We start from the raw sequence: 12,046 nt of genomic DNA on the forward strand, positions 1-12,046 counted from the left end.
TAAGAACAGGATGCCCTTTTGAATAGTGGCACTGCATTAGCAATTCGTCAAACTCTCACCACCATGCCAGAAAGAATCTTTAAAAATTAAGCAAATAAGTCTGGCAATCACAGAGCTAAGCTCTTTTAGTTTCCTGGGATGAATAACTACAGGTCTCCCACCAACCGAATGATCGTCCTCTATTAAATAGGGTCTCACCCCCTCCTTGCTTTATTTTTTCCCTGTTCACATATTTAATGAATAATTTGGAATTAGTTTTACTTTTCACTGCAATACAATGTTCTATCTATCTCTATTTTAGCGTCTAAAGTTTTGTTTTTGCAGACTTGCTTGGCCTTCTTGAACCTGATAAGTTTCAGATGTCCCAGCTAACCTGAATGCATTAAACACACATTTTTTTCTTGCCCATATTTCAAACCCTAAAGGGGAATAAACTGACTTTTATATTTATTAAGCAGCATTTTCAAGACATTCCAAATAGGTATAAACTAGATACACTAGATAAAACTGCCTTCCCTTTCATTTGCTTTTTGCTTTTGAACTTCTATTTGCACTAAATGCCAACAACTGCAATATACCTATATTTTGCCCAGCCTCTTTAATAATATGTATTCAATTTTGATATCACTATACTGTATATTTGATTTTTTTATTTGTATATGCTCTGTGTGCCCATTTTGAATTTAAAAAAGAGGACCTTTTACCTGCATGCTCACACTGACCAAAGTAATACGTCTATACTTTTGCACAGTGAAATTTTATTTGGCTTTGTGGGCTGAAATGACAACTCTGCTTGTGTTTACAGTACCAACAGTTCCCTTGTAACTCATAGGGCTAATATTACCTAGAAGAATGGCCATTTTCTTATTACTCTGAATAGCACTTTTCAATGAAAAAATACGAACAAAAATGTGCCAAGATAATTTAATGGAACAGTAACCACAGATAAATCTAGAAGATAAGCAATTTGGTACTAACACCATTATGACAAGATAAAGAAAGAGTACTGAAAGATTTGAAGGAATTTGGTGGACTGATGAAAATCTCAGGCCTGGCTCAAAAGGTGGGAATACTCAGTGCTTTCCATAGCACTGGCAAGGATGGCAAGGGTCACAGTGAACTGTTGAGAAATAAAATACCATTAAAAATAAAATACATAGCGCAGAAAGATTACACATTCAGGAATGTCATTATATCTGCTAAATTATTGCCGTACTAACAGTGAATATTTTAAAAATCCGCTGTGTGCCGGTTGTCAGATATTTTATTGGAGTAAACAAACTCATGATAGTTTTTATTTTTTCAATTCCTGAAAAAATACTTAGTATAAAAGAAATACTTCCTGTTCAGTTTTAGCAAGTATGCTATTGTATTATTAAAAGGTATGTTTTAATTTACATTAACCTTTAACCTGCTGCAGAAACTGATAGAGAAAGATGCCAAGACATTTTGTTGTTCACCATTTTTTTTGGCTTTTGTAATAATTCTTTATGTTCTGTTGTTGTCCAAAAATACATGCATAGAAGATATTTACCTTTTTGGGGGCAGTGTACAGTCTTACAATGGTAATGCTGGACAGGTTGACAGGCTGGAAGAAAAAAGACAATACAATAAAGATATTCTATTAGGTTTACAAATGTATTTCAGTCTATTAGCTAAACTACTTCATAATTACTTTTATAAGATGTTCCAGAAATAATTATTTATTACTTTACCAGATGAGATTGGCACAGGCAATGTTTTAGGGGTTTGTTTAATGTGAAATGTTTAACACTGTGTTCATCAGTGACTCTTAAAAAACCACCCACATGTTGATGTGCTAATAGGACTTATTTGAAAACCATAGTGGAGGGTGGGGAACTTTAACTTGGTTAGGAAGGCTAATGGGAGTAGAGGGTTATGGTTGCTAGGTGAGAAAAGGGGAGGGTTTACCTAACAGGGAGAAGCAGCATGAGTCGGAATCCCATCAGTCTGTTATCAGTGATGGGAGCAGCAACCCGCCCTTCCACCCGTGTGGTATGGTTTGGTCATTTGTAATTATGCTGCCATTGCAACTAGGTGGGCTGGGGAATACTTGTCAGAGTGGGGCAATATTCCCCTATTTGTAGATTGTGGTGGTGCATCTTTGGGTAAGGGTCCCGGGAGGTAAGGTTCTGAGTGAGCCCATTTGCTCCTACTTGCACACCCAGGTGCAGCACATTTGGGTGGCCGGCATGGCGGTGGCCCATTTACTCAGTATCATTCTCCTTGGGGTTAGTGTTACATGTTACATGTTGTTTACATTGATGTTATCAATAAAGCTGTGGCCTTAAAACTCCATCTTGGAGGTTAAGTTAAAAGCGGTAGGATAGGTATGGATTTGAAAGATAAGGCTAATCAAAACTCTAGCAGGCAAAACTCTGGCCCTAAAACTGACTTATTTTGATACAAAATAGCAGAAGAATTATTGTACAGGGCAGAAGAGGGAAAGGAGATAGCATAATAAACCCAGCCCTGATTAAAACAATAAAACGCCCAAACAGTGGCATTTCTTTGTTTCTAGAAGCTGGTTATCATTACAGCATGGTTTGAATTTCTATCTCCATCTCTGGGCTTGTGGTAACCTGACAAAGATTATGAAAATCAGTATAATGCTCAAGTTACTTGGTTGATTGTTATACCCAACTAATAATTGAACTTCCCATTGGTATTATATATGTTACTTACTGTCATGACACATGGTTAGTTGGCAAGGATCTTTACAGACAAATTGAGGCTGGCATGGATCTTTGCAGACAACTTGTGGCTGGCATGGATCTTTACAGACAACTTGTGGTTGGCATGGATCCTTACACACAACCTGTTTCTGGCATGGATCTTTGCAGAAAATTTGTGGCTGGCATGGATCTGGGCAGTAAGTCTTCTGCTGGCACTGGCTACGACCACCTTTGACTCCAGACATGACTGGTGTTTTGTTCAGTAGTATCTTCTGAGACACTTGAATTCCCTGAGATATGTTTGTTTGATCTGAAGTAGCTTCTTTTATATATAAAAATATTCACATTCTTTAGCTGTCTGTAAAATTAATCATTTCATTTACAGCTTTAAATAAATTTGTTTGTGTAATTGTTTTACAAGAGAAATAAATTTTATAAATATAGGAGTAGTTATTAAACACAACAATGACTTGGCATAAAAAACCAGAGGACACATACCAGAATTCTTGATAAATATATCAGTTGCTTTGGCTGAAATATTGTGTGGTGCCAATACACTGTTAACGTTGCGTAAACTAAATTATTATATTATGCTTTAAGCTTGTCTTGTCTTTACCTCTTGTATAGGGTATTTTTATTTTTGTATGTAAATCTAGATGTTCAGTGTAGACACATTCGATGTACAGCTATGCGGAATATATAGAAGTTTTAAAAATACATGTTAATGGTAGTAATAATAATCCCATAAACAATGTCTAAGTATGGGTTCTATTATCTAGAATTTTTGGGGCGTAGATTTGCTGAATATAGTATTCTTTCATAATTTGGAGGACCATGCCTTAAAAATATTTAAAAAAAACAAAAAAAAACAAAAAGAGAGAAAAAGCAAATGTTTGGTTTAAATCGAAGTCAATGCAATATTTGAAAGTTTATTGTTTATTTACAAGTTATAGATTTAATATTCTATACAATATGCACTCTATATACACATACACTGAATTAGATCCACAAATAGAAGTAGAGGTATGGCATCCAATAACCAGAAACCCATTATCCAAAGAGCTACAAATTATGGAAAGGCCATCTCCCATGGACTCCATTTTATCCAAATTTTTAAAAAATGTATTTTTCTCTGTAGTAATCAAACAGTACAGTGATCAAACTAAAATATAATTTATCAAAATTAAAAAAAATAATAAAATAATTAATTAAAATAGAATAGATCTGCATGATTATCCAAAGAACCCCAGGTCCCAAGCATTATGGATAATCTGGTCCCGTACCTGTAATAACTACTGTAATGCAATTTTAGTTCATAAATTGCCTCTTTCAGCTGAATGTGGGTTACATCCCTGCCCACTTACACTCATTAGGTGTATACTGTATGTTGGAGGTTTTAGCCACAAAGCTTGCTGAGAACATTGCTACTGGCAGAAATTTACCAGGGGAGGCATAGAGCCTCTGTTATCTATAAGGGTCAGGGCACACAGGCAGATTTGGGGAGATTAGCCACCTGGCGGCAAATCTACTCTTCTTCGGGGCGACTAATCTTCCCGAACTGCTTGCCCTGCCTTCCCGCCGGCTAAAATGTAAATCACCGGTGGGATGGCACTCGGAGCAATTTGTTTTCCGAATTCGCCCGAACAATTCATTTTCCCGAAGACGCCGAAGTTGCCTCATGAGGAAACTTCGGAAAACTAACCGCTCCGAGTTCCATCCTTACCGGCGGTTCACATTTTACCTGTGTGCCCTGACCCTAAAAGATACATTTTTATTTTATTTTCACTGGAGATTTGATTATTTTGCTGTAAAGAATAAAGAGTAATAATAAGGTGTCAGTGGTTTTCAAACAACATAAACACATTAAATAAACAGATTGCCCATATACAGTGGCAATTTTAGAGTTCCATTGTAACAAGTGGCACAAAACAATTTGTGGACCCATCTGACATAGTCATGACTGGTGTGGATTTGAGCTCTTGCAGAAGTTCTTTCCAATAATTGTAAAGCAAATTAAAATGCCTTTTTAAAGCAGAGGATTATCCAATATTCTTATTTTTCCTAGTACACCCCCTGCCATAACATTAGAGTCAATAGTTACCACGTGAGTGAAACATGAACTGCTTGTGGCAGGTGTTGGTGCTGCCAGGCAGGGATCACCTGATAATATGCAATTCACATTCCTAAATGATTTCTGCCCAATAAAGCCAGCATCAACCATAGGTAGGGAATGTCACTAATCTACGTGAATGTTCCATGGACATAGTCAATCTTTTTATATGCGTGGTGACAAATAAATATACAGTATGTACTGACCTAATCTAATAAGTATAGCAAGAGTAACATTTTAATACAATAATGTAATACTATCATTTAACTCAAGTTCATACAATTGGAAAATATTAACATCACTTTTAATACACAATATGCACGCAAACCATTCTGTATACAGTAATATTGCTATTGTTGAAAGGCATTCTAGTGTAACTATTCTAAACAGAAACAAACTATGAGGAAATGAAAAAAGATTGTTCACATTTAACATTTACTGCCTTGTATAGCCTTGTATAGAGAGAGTGTCCCCAATGTATAGGGCAAAAAGCTATTTTGTTATGGTGAACTATATTTCTTTCTGAAACATTAGCTGCGGCAGTTATTTGCCAATGAGACCCGAGTCATATTTAGAGGCATATTTATTAAACTGGGCTTTATTAAACTTTGAGGGGAAATCTGTTTTTCATGCTTTATAAATTAAAATAATCAAACAATTTTAGTAAAAGTTCTCACTTTAGCCTGTCCCTAGTTATACCAATTTTTGTGCAAATGCAGCGTCAACTGCATCTAAAATTATGGCTGGAGCACATAGAAGTCTCCAGCACTATTTCTGTGAGTGCCCTGTCATTCAACAAATGTGGACATGGGTGATGGACTTCCTTAGCCAGATTTCTGCCTGCCAAATTCCTGTACTCCCACTCTACTACTAGGGAACCCTCTCCCAAAGTTATGCAGGTGTGGGAAAACCTTGGCCAACCACACTCTTACAGCCACACATCTACTAATAGCAGCCTAATGGAAAACCTGGACCAACCAACTCTACCTGAAAGCTTAAGACGTGTCAATGCCAACAGGATTTTCAAAACGGGACATCACCCCTTCAGAATAAAACAGCTTAGTATATAACTATCTGGACTGGCTTCTTAAATGCTTCAATGCCCTAAACTCAGATCGCCATGATCTACCAAATATACCGGTATTGAATATTTTCCTGCTGAGACAAACTTTCACCCCTCATTACCCCTCTTGCTGCACATCCAGCTCATTTTCAGGTTTTCTGAAATTAAGTTGTTGTGTCCTCTTTTAACATTGTTTAGACATTCAGGAGGTTATTTATTAAAGTCCAAATGCCCAAAACTCAAAAAAATCGAGTTTTTACTATAAAATTTGAATTTTCAGTGGAAAAAAATCCACAATTCTAAGGAGCTGATTCAAACAAATTCCCAGGTAGGATCAATGCCTCGAGTAGAGAGAATTTTACTGCTGCTGTCCAAACTTATTTGCCACATGACTGCTCTTTATATATAATTACTTGTACAACAGTGCCTTTAGGTCTTTACGAAGATCCTCAGTAAGTTATCCACCCTCTTTTGGTTTCATTGTTCATGTGATTTTTAGCTTTGTGGTAGTACATAGATTGCTCCCTGATTCGTTCACATAGGTCTTCAGGATTATAGAGGACCATAATTATTTATTTCTCCATAACTCTGTTGCATTATTGTCTTTATGTACTGTACATATTTATTGTGTGTATGGTTGGGTCTTACTTCTTACCTGTGTCAGAATAGGGAGGTTTTTCTAAATCACTCACTGCAATGTGCAATTTATGAAGTTGTACTTATTTCTTTTACCTGTGTTTTTCTATTTATTGTGGTACCTTGCACCAGTCATGACAGACTTTTTCACTTGGATGGAATTGACACAACAGGAACAGGGCGGCATGAACTGCAGTATCTGCTTTCTGAAAAGAATACCCTCCTCACCAGCTGCTCTCATAACTGTGGGGGGGGGAGAAGGAGACTCTGGCACTGAACAGAGAGTGGGCAGATGTGAGACAGGGAAAGGGTGGATGACGGATGGGTAGTGAGTGGGTGTGTAGGAAATCTATGCGCTGTGCCCCTCTGAAGATTTTTAGCACACTATTTACACCGCTGCCAACAACATTAAATATTACAGTGACCCACAGCAGTAAATTGTGCAGAGAATAAAAAAGTACTGTATATAGCAAGGTGATGCACACCATGTTTGTTGATGTACGGAAATAGGATGTACTTATAACATACACTAAATAATTAAAAGGGTCCATCTGAAAGACTTACATCAATGTCCATGGATTCAATTCACTTTATGAAAACCCATGGATTAAATTAATGTCTAGTACCACAGCAGGGGCCATTCTTTTTTATTATTCTTAAAACACCTATAGTAGTGATGGGCGAATTTGTCCCATTTCACTTCGCTGAAAAATCTGCGAATTTCCCACAAAATTCGAAAAAAGCAGTCAAATATAAGAAATACATTGAAGTGTATGGGCGAAATTCTTCGCAAATATCCCGCCTGGCAAATTTATTCGCCCATCACTAAACCATAGCTTTCATGCTGAATGACCTGGCACAGCACATATGTATTTCTTCAAGACAGCAGAATTTAATTTTTAAATCTTTGTTGACATGCATTATAGGGAGCATTTAATTACAGTGAGCAAAGTGCAATTTAATGAAAGTGGTTTTATGTGCAAACCACTGCAGGGAAAAGCACACTTTGCTCACTGCACTTGCAGATGCAAATGCCCCCATATGTCTCTTGTGTGAAATGTGCCAATATATTTGTATGGGCTGTTAAAGTCACATAAAGTAATAAAAACAATTATTGGATTGGTAGGAAGTATTAGATGAAGTTTTGTAAAATGAGTGTTACTATTGCAACTTGCTCTACTGCATCAATACCCTGGTGGGATACCAGGGTTCCCAGAGCAGGGTGCATCTATAGGCTCAGCACTAAAAGAATCACACACAAACATCCTATAAATGCAGCACACCATAAATTATGCAACCCCCACTCTGTAAATGTTGGTCGCAATTGTGTCTATTTCATAAAAATGTGCAACCACACTTTTTAATGCCTGGGATGCAATTTTTCACACCACAATTATGCTGGAATTAAATGTTGAATTGTGTTTGCATACTGTGGCTGCATTCATACATGACCCTTAATGAATAGTGTCAATACATACAACAATTGCATCCATTTTAGTGCATCTGTCCTTACAGCTGCTTTAATAAGAGACCTAATTTTGCTGTTTTTCCATTTCGTCTTCACATTTGCCAGACACAATATTTTAACCAAATCTTTCACCCAAGAATTTTAATATTTCCTTTGGAGTTTTAGAACGGACTCATTATTTTGTTTTAATAACTACCCCTTTATTGTCTTTATTTCTCTTGTAAAACAATTACACAAACAAATACATATCATGCTATAAATTGAATGATTAATTTTACAGACAGCTGAAGAATGTGTATATGTTCATATATAAAGAAGTCACTTCAGATCAAACAAACAAATCTCAGGGAATCCAAGTGTCTCCAAGTGTATCAGACAATACTACTAAACATGTCTGGAGTCAATGGCGGCCGCAGCCAATGCCAGCAGAAGACTTACTGTCCAGACCCATGCCAGCTACAAGTTGTCTGCAAAGATCCATGCCAGCCTCAAGTTGTGTACAAAGATCCATGCCAGCCTCAAGTTGTGTACAAAGATCCATGCCAGCCTCAAGTTGTCTGCAAAGATCCGTGCCAACTAACCATATGCCATGATCGTAAGTAACATTCAAATGCGGTACAGGTATGGGATCCATTATACAGAAACCTTTTATCCAGAAAGCTCAGAATTACAGAATGGTCATCTCTCATAGACTCCTTTTTCCTTTTCCCCTTTCTCTGTAATAATAAAACAGTGCCTTGTACTTGATCCAAACTAAGATATAATTAATCCTTACTGAAAGCAAAACCAGCCTATTGGGTTTATTTAGTGCATCTAGTGATAATCAACTTGTAACATGTGGGCCTAAATAAAACTGAGAAACACATACATTGCATTGATATTTTAGATACGAATGTGTTAACTATTTCTGGGAAATATATAGTGGATCAATTTGAAGACAAGAAAAACGATATCGAAATTCGGTCTTTCAACGAAATTGTTAAATTCTTGAATTGAAGAAAGAAGATCAGAAAACTCGAATCCACCATTCGTAATGCGAAAACTTTCTTAAAAAATGCCTCTGATTGTTTAGATTATTATAATAAGAGCTTGGACGTCATCTTCAAACATTTTTTATCGAAGTTTCTATTTGATTTCCCTCTCAATTTCTGCCTCAAATTTAATTCCTGTACTCTTTTGCACTGGCCATTTTGTTTACTATTCATGTCAGAAGTCCGAACATTCAAGGCGAAGGCAGTGCTTGGGGCCGATTTCAAGTATTTCTTGAATGTCGCTCCTTATAATTGCCCTGCACCAATGAGCGAAGATATGATTACCTTAAAACATTTAATATAAAGAATCAAAAAAATTGACATGCCCACAACTCTAAAATCTGTGATTGTTTAGATTATTGTATTAATAAAGACTGGACTCATTCAAACATTTTTTATGGTGTATTTGTTTCCCTCTCAATTTCTGCCTCAAATGTAATTCCCGTACTCTTTTGCCCTGGGCCATTTTTGTTTTACTATTCAATGTCAGAAGTCCTAACAAGTCAAGGCAAGGCAGTGCTGGGGCCTTCTACAAGATTTTTGAATGGCCTTCTCTTTCAAATGCCCTGCATACAATGGGGATACGGTACCAAACATTTGAATTAAACGAACCCCTAAAAAAATTGACTGTCCCAATCTCATCTGGTAAAATAATGGCAATTAAAGATGTCAGTATTTTCCATTTGTCTGCCAGTGTATGTGCTTCTCATGGGCTTGTAGCTATCCTGCAAATAAATGTTATGAACAGAACAGAAGGGGTAAATATTAGTATTCCACTAAGTTAATAACTGCTTTCCAATATTATTTTAAAAGATTTATTTAACCATTATTACAAATTTTCTGGATTTCAATAACAGTAATTATATTTTTATAAGCATAGCAGTTAAGCTATTAAACTGAGGTAGGATTATAAACTCAGCAGAATCTCTTTTTATTGTAATGTTTTTTTCCAGCCTGCCAACCTGCCCAGCATTACCATTGCCAAACTGTGCATTGTACCCAAAAAGGTAAATATTCACCATATACCTGTATCTCCATTCTTAAATTGAATTACAGTATTATATATATATATATATATATATATATATATATATATATATATATATATATATATATATACATATATATATATATAATTATATATTAATATAATAAATCAGATAGACAGAAATATATTATTACAATGTAATTCAATTTAAAAATGGAGAACAGGAGGACAGAAAATCTATTTTACAAAATGTAATTTTACAAAGAAAAGCCCAGTTGCCTTTTGTCTTAACATATTCTCTATATGTTTCTGCATTATATCAAAGTTTAATGTAAATGTGAACTTGCCCTTTAATGATAACACAATAATATACACACATTATACTGTTTAACACTATATAAGGAACACTTGTGAAGTATTCCAGACTCTATTATAAATATTGGTTTCTAAAATAGATTCATACGAATAATGATCCTTAGTCATTCCAATCTATATTCAGTCTATAAGAAAATTTTTGTGTTTCGGAATAAAGTTATATAGCTATATAGTCGATATAGTTGAATTCCAGAATATATAGTTAAATTCCAGAATATATAAATATTTATTTGATATGTATTGTGTTCTAAATTATGTTTTCTTTTTCAACAGTTCACTATGACCCTTGCCATCCTTGCCAATGCTATGGAAAGCACTAAGTATTCCCTCCTTTTAAGCAGGACCTAAGGATTTCATCAGTCCAACATACCCCTCCACTTCTTCAAAGCCTCTACTGTTTGCTTATCCTGTCGTAGCTCTGTTGTTAGCACCACATTTCTTGTATTCTGGATTTATCTGTCCTGTTGTGGATATTACAACTACATTAAATTGTTTCACTTAGGATCAGTTGGATTTCTATTTTTATTGCTACCTGTTATTTATCATAATAAGAACAATGACACACTCCCAAAAAGATAGCAAGTATGCCTGCATAGCTCTGCAATTAAACTGTATGCTCTGTAAGGACATGCAAAGCTGCCCCTTCTGGTCATAGAACAGAATAAAACAAAAACAACATGCATCTGTCTGAACAACATCTCATTCCCAAACCAAGTATATTCATGAGAAGTTGTTCTTCCCTTTGCTGCTATAAAATTTTTGGATAGCCTGCCACCAGATTTTGGAATATTGTGGATGGGAATTACTTCCATTCAGCCACAGGAGCATTGCAATTGTATTTTAGGAAACTTGGTTTTGTGTAGAATATTTTGTAAGAAGGATTATTAAAGAAGCAAAAATGATGATATTACATCATACCATAAACTCAATAAAGGTAGGGGGTCTATAATTTAGGATGCTTTTCCATATTCTGGATATCTTAAAGGAGCTAAATGAAACCACCCTAAATATAAATATTTCAAATAGTATAGGATGGAGCACACAGTAGGCAGAGTCTGCCTACTGTGTGCTCCATTCTATACTATTTGAGTTATTATATGTTGGTCTACTGGTGTGGCCTGTCTGGAAAGTGAGCACTCTACACAGGTGGAAGTGGATTAAAACTATTGCACTAAATATAAATATGGCTGTAAATTTAATATTTATATGCATAACACTGCACCAACCTAAAGGTTCATCATCTCTATAACAGAAATATTCAAGCCTTCTTAGATTTTGTTAAGAGTGTCAGTGACACTGCATATATTTTGTGATCTGCAGGCAGCTAAGTGGACACTAAGCTTATGAATTGTTGCACACAATTACACTATATTGAATCTGTGCCTAAGTTCAGGTAACTGACAGCAGCACAAAGCGTGTGCTGTAAATTAGCATTAAAGATGGGGAGATACTGGGGCATCTTCAAAGTACAGATCTTAACTGTGAAAGGTCTATGGTTGCCTTTGGCTGGCACGGAACCGCAACGAATAATTTACAGAACCCCTCCCTACTTCTTTATTAAGATTTACTTCCTTATTAAAGCTACTACAAATAATTAAATATTAAAAAAATGGATGTAATAACACAGAGAAAAAGCAAATGATGCATTGCTTATTTAAACAAGAAATGACAATGTATAT

At 35.7% G+C, this 12,046-nt stretch overlaps 2 protein-coding genes across 3 annotated transcripts; one reads left to right on the top strand and one right to left on the bottom strand.

The window, feature by feature from the left end:
- Positions 1-910: 910 nt before the first annotated feature.
- On the bottom strand, positions 911-3,009 carry LOC121396146 (small proline-rich protein 2B-like). Its single transcript, XM_041570715.1, has 3 exons — positions 2,707-3,009; positions 1,535-1,588; positions 911-1,120 (listed from the first exon to the last, which is right to left on the bottom strand). The coding sequence occupies exons 1-3, from the start codon at positions 2,939-2,941 to the stop codon at positions 1,074-1,076; spliced, it is 336 nt and encodes a 111-aa protein (XP_041426649.1). The 5' UTR covers positions 2,942-3,009; the 3' UTR covers positions 911-1,073.
- A 5,274-nt stretch (positions 3,010-8,283) lies between these two features.
- On the top strand, positions 8,284-10,745 carry LOC121396147 (skin-specific protein 32-like). Of its 2 annotated transcripts, XM_041570716.1 has the most exons (3): positions 8,291-8,568; positions 9,958-10,011; positions 10,641-10,745. In XM_041570716.1, the coding sequence occupies exons 1-3, from the start codon at positions 8,364-8,366 to the stop codon at positions 10,685-10,687; spliced, it is 306 nt and encodes a 101-aa protein (XP_041426650.1). In that variant the 5' UTR covers positions 8,291-8,363; the 3' UTR covers positions 10,688-10,745. The 2 variants fall into 2 exon arrangements, with proteins under 2 accessions (XP_041426651.1, XP_041426650.1); XM_041570717.1 differs by lacking the exon at positions 9,958-10,011 and having other exon boundaries at positions 8,284-8,568.
- Positions 10,746-12,046: the final 1,301 nt, after the last annotated feature.

This window comes from Xenopus laevis, chromosome 7S (genome assembly GCF_017654675.1).
Source record: "Xenopus laevis strain J_2021 chromosome 7S, Xenopus_laevis_v10.1, whole genome shotgun sequence".
NCBI lineage: Eukaryota > Metazoa > Chordata > Amphibia > Anura > Pipidae > Xenopus > Xenopus laevis.

Coding starts and splice junctions, on each gene's coding strand:
- LOC121396146 (XM_041570715.1), bottom strand. CDS start 2,941: ATGTCTGGAGTCAAAGGTGGTCGTAGCCAGTGCCAGCAGAAGACTTAC. Junction 1,589..2,706: donor ACTAACCATGTGTCATGACA/GTAAGTAACATA, acceptor TTTTTCTTCCAG/CCTGTCAACCTGTCCAGCAT. Junction 1,121..1,534: donor TGTACACTGCCCCCAAAAAG/GTAAATATCTTC, acceptor ATTTCTCAACAG/TTCACTGTGACCCTTGCCAT.
- LOC121396147 (XM_041570716.1), top strand. CDS start 8,364: ATGTCTGGAGTCAATGGCGGCCGCAGCCAATGCCAGCAGAAGACTTAC. Junction 8,569..9,957: donor ACTAACCATATGCCATGATC/GTAAGTAACATT, acceptor GTTTTTTTCCAG/CCTGCCAACCTGCCCAGCAT. Junction 10,012..10,640: donor TGTGCATTGTACCCAAAAAG/GTAAATATTCAC, acceptor CTTTTTCAACAG/TTCACTATGACCCTTGCCAT.